This window comes from Prunus avium, chromosome 2, assembly GCF_965620075.1.
Source record: "Prunus avium chromosome 2, drPruAviu1.hap1.1, whole genome shotgun sequence".
Lineage (NCBI taxonomy): Eukaryota > Viridiplantae > Streptophyta > Magnoliopsida > Rosales > Rosaceae > Prunus > Prunus avium.
This window is the reverse complement of record NC_142285.1, coordinates 380,056-386,684: the sequence shown is the minus strand read 5'-3', so window position 1 is coordinate 386,684 and position 6,629 is coordinate 380,056. Positions and strand designations below refer to the sequence as shown.

At 34.2% G+C, this 6,629-nt stretch overlaps 1 protein-coding gene across 1 annotated transcript; it reads left to right on the top strand.

The window, feature by feature from the left end:
• Positions 1–3,612: 3,612 nt before the first annotated feature.
• On the top strand, positions 3,613–6,629 carry LOC110772122 (ecotropic viral integration site protein). The gene is made up of 3 exons (XM_021976523.2): positions 3,613–3,773; positions 5,929–6,036; positions 6,189–6,629. Exons 1-3 carry the CDS (start codon positions 3,711–3,713, stop codon positions 6,408–6,410), a joined length of 393 nt encoding a protein of 130 aa, XP_021832215.2. The 5' UTR covers positions 3,613–3,710; the 3' UTR covers positions 6,411–6,629.

The window sequence follows — 6,629 nt, the reverse complement described above, 5'->3', positions numbered from 1 at the left end:
GGGTCCCCATTACCCAATGAAATCGCGCCACGTCATCACGTAACAGTGTTTCTCTCTCTCTCTCTCTCTCTCTCTCTCTCCTCTGCGATCTTGATACTTTTCTTGGACACTGGACAGTCTGATATGGAAAATATGATATAAAAAACAGAAAAAAGGTCGGTGGTGAGGTGACTGAGGGTCGGACTGGTAATATCCAGTACGCACATGTGTACAGTGTACAGTGTACATACATGCCCCAGAAAGCAAACCGCAAAACGCAAAATGGCAAATTTGAATAAGAAGGCCAAAAACAGGAAGCCAGCAAGCCGTAGACCACCAGGGCCAATTAAAAGATTAAATGTGTAAACTGACCAAATAGCCATGAAATTTTAATTACAAGGCCATCAAAAATGGAAATTTTCAATCTCAAAAACTTGCCAGTCAGGATAGCTCTTCTTTCTTTATCATGTCCTTTGCACAAAACCTTGTATTGCAACTGCTTACTTTCGCATCAAATAATTATAATTAATATTAAAGCAAGCTCTTTTCAATGTTATAATCATATCATCTCCGGAGATAAGCTTGCCAAGAAAGAGCTACATGGCTATACATGCCATGGATGGCCCCATTCCCTTGACGACGACATATAAATTATAGTTAACAGTTCCTCATGAAACGACCCTTTTTTATCTTTGCAAGGAAAAAAAAACCCTCTTTTTTAGTCTTTTAGCACAACCAAAAGGAGTTGAATATATTATATTCACATTTTGGCTGTGTAAAGTATCTTCCGCGCTAAGGTTTGATTAAAAAATCTAAATTTTCCGCCCTAGAATCTTCATACCTTAACACATTTTTTATAGTCACATTGACAATGACACATTTTTTATAGTCACATTGACAATGACAGTGTGTTTGAATGATCGAATTTCGAATTATATCATTTCAAATTTCGTCAGTTGTAAAGTTTAATATTTTGATGTTATTTATGTGGAATTTAAGAAATGACAGTAATAAAATGATATTGGAAGTTGAATGGTATTTATTTAAGCACAAATTTGCACTTCAAAAATCTCACTTTTATTTTTTTTATTTTGAAGAACCATATTATTTCCCTAACTTTATTATATTTTATAACTCATATATGTAGCATTTATTCATATACACGTAGCAAGATAAAAAGTCGATTAGAAAGCGATTGATTAAATTAAATAATAAACAAAAAAAATCAAAAGTTAGGGATATGTTAGCATCAGCAAGATAAACTCTATCTGCTCAAGAAAGCAGCATGAGCACGAAAAATGACAAATAATGGGATGAGACCAACATGTATGATTGATGGCATGATGTATGATGTATGGCCTAATGCAATTTTTATCATAACTACTTTTGGGAAAAGTATTCCGCTGTACTTCTTCATAAGACACTTCCATGATTTATAAATCATTTTTAAGGTTTTTTGCCAAATATCTTGAGAAATGCTTTTAGTTATCAAAAAAACATTATTAATCCTTTTAGAAGTAATACCAAACTGATAATCACTTAAAATTAAAAACAAATCTAATCTAATATTGAAAATCCACTTTTCTATTTCCTAATGTGAATTTTGAAAGGTAACCTTTTTCCAGTAAAATGTACTTTTTAAATGTTGATGTGAGTAAGGCAATTTGTTAGTGCAAGTAAAAACATTACCATGATTAATTTTCAAGAAGAAGCAACATCTAAATATGTTTACTTGTCATGAATAGATTTCTTTTCCAAGATTCCGAGAAGCCGAGTTGTCATTCTTCATGAGGGCCACCAACATTAAAGAAATGAATAACATGGTTACTTATTATCAAAGAATATTGGAATGACTCTAATTCCTACTATTGTGTGTACTAACATATGAGTATTAGAACAATAATAAAAATTATCTCACAGTTTGAAGTATTAGAATGATTCTAATTCTTAACTTCCCTTGCATTTACTGTCACATAAAAAATTTAAAAAAAAATGATGTTGATTCCACATTAAAATCTATGATGCTTGAGTATTACTTTACCCTAAAGTAGCAAAGGCTTAAAGTGGAAGAAGTTGGTGTACCTTCTTTATGCAAGTAGTACGATGATTTTATAAATGGATAAGAGTTTTGCCTCTTATGTTATCTTTCAATGTGGACTTCTTGAGTACTCTCTGACATGGCATCCGCTGAATGGTTGGATCCTAACCATTCGAGACAAGCCACTTAACACCTACTAGCTCATTTTGGGAGAAAAACTTAGTTGCAAAGAGGATATCACTATTTTACTATCTCTGGCTAATAATGTTATGTCACCTGGAAGTGTTATCACACATGCCATAGCTTTATTGGTTGGGATATCAAAATAGTGCTATACCCATTTCATAGAAATCTTTCTCCCATTTTGGGGAGTCTGGCGTCATGCACGTGTTCCTTCATCTATTATGTGCCTTAGAGCCATTCGATGTAGGGAGAATTTGTATTGGTTTTTTTTTTTTTTTTTTTGTTGTTGAGAGAATTGGTACTAGTATTGTGGAATGATGACTTTCAGGTTAATTAAAAATATACTATTTTTATCTTTGCACTCAAGGTGTTGATTCCCCCCCAATATCATTTGTATCAAAAGGTCAAATTTTTTTATAAAAAAAAATGAAAAAGGTCATTTCCACTTATTTAGACCGGTTGGTATTTTTAGATGTGATTGACTAGGGGTGGTTGAGGTTCGGTTACCGCAAATGAAACCGTGAACCGATTGATATATTGCATTATACCGCATGTCGGTATACAACAGTTATCGATATATGGAACAACATAACATTACAGAAGTTTCTATCAACAAAAAAAAGAGTATGTTCATGCTTAAAAATACTGCTGAAATAAGTAGAACTTTCTATCATTGGCAATGATTCTTTAACTCATATACATAGATAATGAACTTTATTATTAAAAACCAATACAATCCACAATCATGCGAATGCACAATTAATTAACCAAATAGTTGATTGCAAGCTAGAAATTATCTCGGCTAACCCACTAATAACAACTTAACAAAATTACCAACACAACTGATGAGTTTGCAATATTAATTGAAACACAGGCTTCTACTAGATAAAAGTTTAATTATTTACTAATTAAGTTATATTAATTCACTAAATATTGAAATGATATTTCTTTAAGGCTAAGATTTAAAAACAACAATAGAAGGAACTTCAAGAGATTGACGGAGAATAAACTTAATTAGACATTCAAAGCCTAGGTGAGTCCCACGGAGAGAGAGAGAGAGTAAAAAGAAAAAAAAGAGATAAGAGATAAGAGAAAGATTCATTAGGGTTTAGGGTTTAGGTTCATCTAAATGATGTTGTCTTAGCATCTATTAGTTAATATAAAATAATATAAAGAATTTATTTTAAGAATTAATTAAATTATATTGCGGTTTGATGTATACTAAATTATTTGGATATGTGCAACCAAAACTGCAAGTCCGCAACCGCATATTGCAGCCGATTTTATAAACCGCTTGTTGCGGTCAATTTTCATGATAGGTCAATTTAGATGTGGTAAAACCTCGGTCGGTATTTGCGGTTTGACAATGCTTGAATATCATAAATATTTGGACATATATGATTGAGTGCTCAAAGCAAATTTTCGGCTGCCCATATAATTTCCCTAGGAACGAGCTGAAAACAGAAGCAAAAACGAAAAAGATCCCAACAAACACATATGATCCCATCCCATGGCAGAGGAAGGGAAGCCAGATGCACAACTGTTTCAGCTCCTCTCTGGTATCCTCCAACAGGTGTTAATATCCTCTCCTTTCCAAATTCACCCGTTATTTCATTCAATTTTGCCCGATTTGATTTGCTTCGCTTTGCTTTTGTATGTTCTCTAACTTCTCTTTTCGGTTTTCATACGTCATAATTATGAATATGAACATGGTTATAATCATCTGGTTATGGCAGACAACCGTTTTATGTTTTGTCTTGATGAAATTTATGATCTGGGTGTTTGAGTTTGTGGTGTTCTAAGGTGTCTGGATGGTAATATTTCTTCCTTGAGTTTGGATATCTCCCATTCGTAGGTCAAAGTTTGCTTTTTAGGATGTGTTTTGCTAGGGCACGTGGGTCCTTAATTTTTGGCTTGATTTGGATTATCTTGAGAAACATTTGATAATTTAATAGATGTCATTGTTAGCCATTTGTTGTGTGTTAGTTGATTCTTGAGTACTTGGGTTATATGATTCTAAATGCCTCCATAAAACCATATTCTCTCATGCTTAGTATGCTAAAGATAACATTGAAGACAGTCATACCCGTCTAAACTGTTATGCAATGTGATGCTGTAACACAATGTGAGAGCTTGTAGTTTCCGTGGTAGTGAACATTTACCCCCACACTTAAGGGCAGTGTTTGAACCCCCGCCCCCCCTCTCCCCCATCCCATATGGCCATCTTTGTAACCAAAAAAAAAAAAATGTCTCTTCTGAGGATGTTGTACATCTTTGTTAAAAAAGGAACCTTGTCATGGACGTATGTAGGAAATCATTTCAACATGATGTCTGATTAAGAGGTGAGCGCTGGAAGAGATTCTGGACCATGTCAAGCGCGTTATGTGTTAATTGCATAAGTTATTGTAGTTTAACTCAATGCAAAAGAGGTGACTGAAATCCTAAAGAGAAAATTGAAAGAAAATTTTTAAGGTCAGCATTTGAGATTGATACTGAGGTTCACTGCCTCTTTCTTGGTAGTAATGATGCCAAATCCTTCTTCTTTTCTATTGAAATTTGAAAAGCAAGTAGGACAGTCTGGGCTAGCTTTATCTTCTGAGGGTGAATAAGATGATGTCATTTGTGGGACCAAAAGTCCCATTGATGGGGAAGATACACAAGTGTACGCTTGTTACGAAGCAATATCATTCTTGTGATTTTATGACACTTATGCCCATGTTGTTTGCTATAGGACCTATTAGGACGTATCTAACGGAGTAAGTTTTATCTGTCACTCTCTCAAATTTTGTTTTGTTGAGTTTGTTTGGATATTAAGGGGATCTAGGGCCTGGATTGTTGTGATTTCGTGATGGATGTGAATGGGTAAAGAATGAGTGTTATACACCCTGCACAGGATTCATTTTCTATTAAATTAATGGTATAAGTAGCAAGGAGAAAGCCTCAAGGGATGTGGGTGCCATGAAATTGAAATAAAACACAAAGATATCCCGTTTTTTAAGAGTAACTGCACGGGTCTATATTTTTGTTTTATTGATAGAAATGATCCTTACCCGTTTAATATATATGCTTCTTTTTCCTAATCCTTTGTTTTTTATTTTTGGGTACGAATTATCACCTCTCCTTCATACCTTTCACTCCAAGGAAGGTTTCAGATTGTAAAGTTTGCATAGCCAAGAAAAATGGTTTAATTATAAATTCCTTGATGTGAAAAGGAAGTTTTATACGTTCTTCTGAGGGTCATTGGTATTAATATAATATGAAAGACTATAATGAAGTTTTATAATATGATTATAATGAATTTTTACAGTTAATGAAAATATAAGGCAAGACTTGCAGCCAAATTTTGGGGGTATTGGTTGGAAAATTCAGTCATAAGAACCTTCTCATAGCCTTGCTTGGAGATTGTGTTTTTATTCATGAATGTAGTAGCATTGCAAGTGCACCAAAGCCTTGGATTGGTATGCTACATGATTCCTTTATCCTTTCATCTTTGTTCTCAAGTATTGAAAGCATCACCTTATTGGGAGAAGAGGGTCGCTGTGGGCTTTAATGGGATGACAACATTCCTTTTGTCTGGTGCTGAATTACACTTTTCTAAATCAGGGTCTGATCCATGTTGTCTTCGTTTTGGTGCTACCTTTTGATGCTTGTCTGAATGTTTTCCTTTCACTTTTACCTAAAAGAGACTTTCCATCAAAATAACATTTTCTGTAACTTATATTGTGCAGGTTGAAGCATTGACCAACGAAGAAGAGGTTGAATTGCGTTCAAAAATTGAAGCCCTTGGATTAGAGGTTACTAAACTTCCGTCAAAGTCAACTCATCATCTGAATGAGGTAGTTTTGAACATACATTCTCTTTTCCAAGTTTCCCTCATTTCTCCTCTAAGTTTTACCATATCAGAAACAATACAACCATGTATTCTATATATGAAATAAACATTTCAATGTCTTCTCTCTGTTGGTATATCTGCATACCATCTTTACAGCTGGAAATAGCCAAGGAGTTGGATAAGTTATCGGCGAAGTTGGATGATGTAGATGAGATGATATCTTCAGCGATGGCTGCAGATCCCCAGGTGAAGTCACTGCTGAGTGGTACTGCTGATGTATGGATGCCAGTTATTACTGCCAATGCTGATGAACGACGTAATTTTACCTCATCAACAGCAGATGATAGCCCAGAAGTGAAAGGGAAAAGTTTCAATTAGTTGTTGAATCTTATTCTAATATAGTTTCTTTTTTCATGTTTGTTTGATCTTCCTAATAAGAAATATATTCTTCTTCTTTTAGCCTCTTACATGGCTAAATTTTTTGTTTTGTTTTTATTTGTATTTTGAATTTTTTTTTATCAATGGTGGAGGGAAGATTTGAACTTGAGACCTTCCAACGTTGGGAAGAGAAATACCAGTAGACCAAATTGGTGTAAA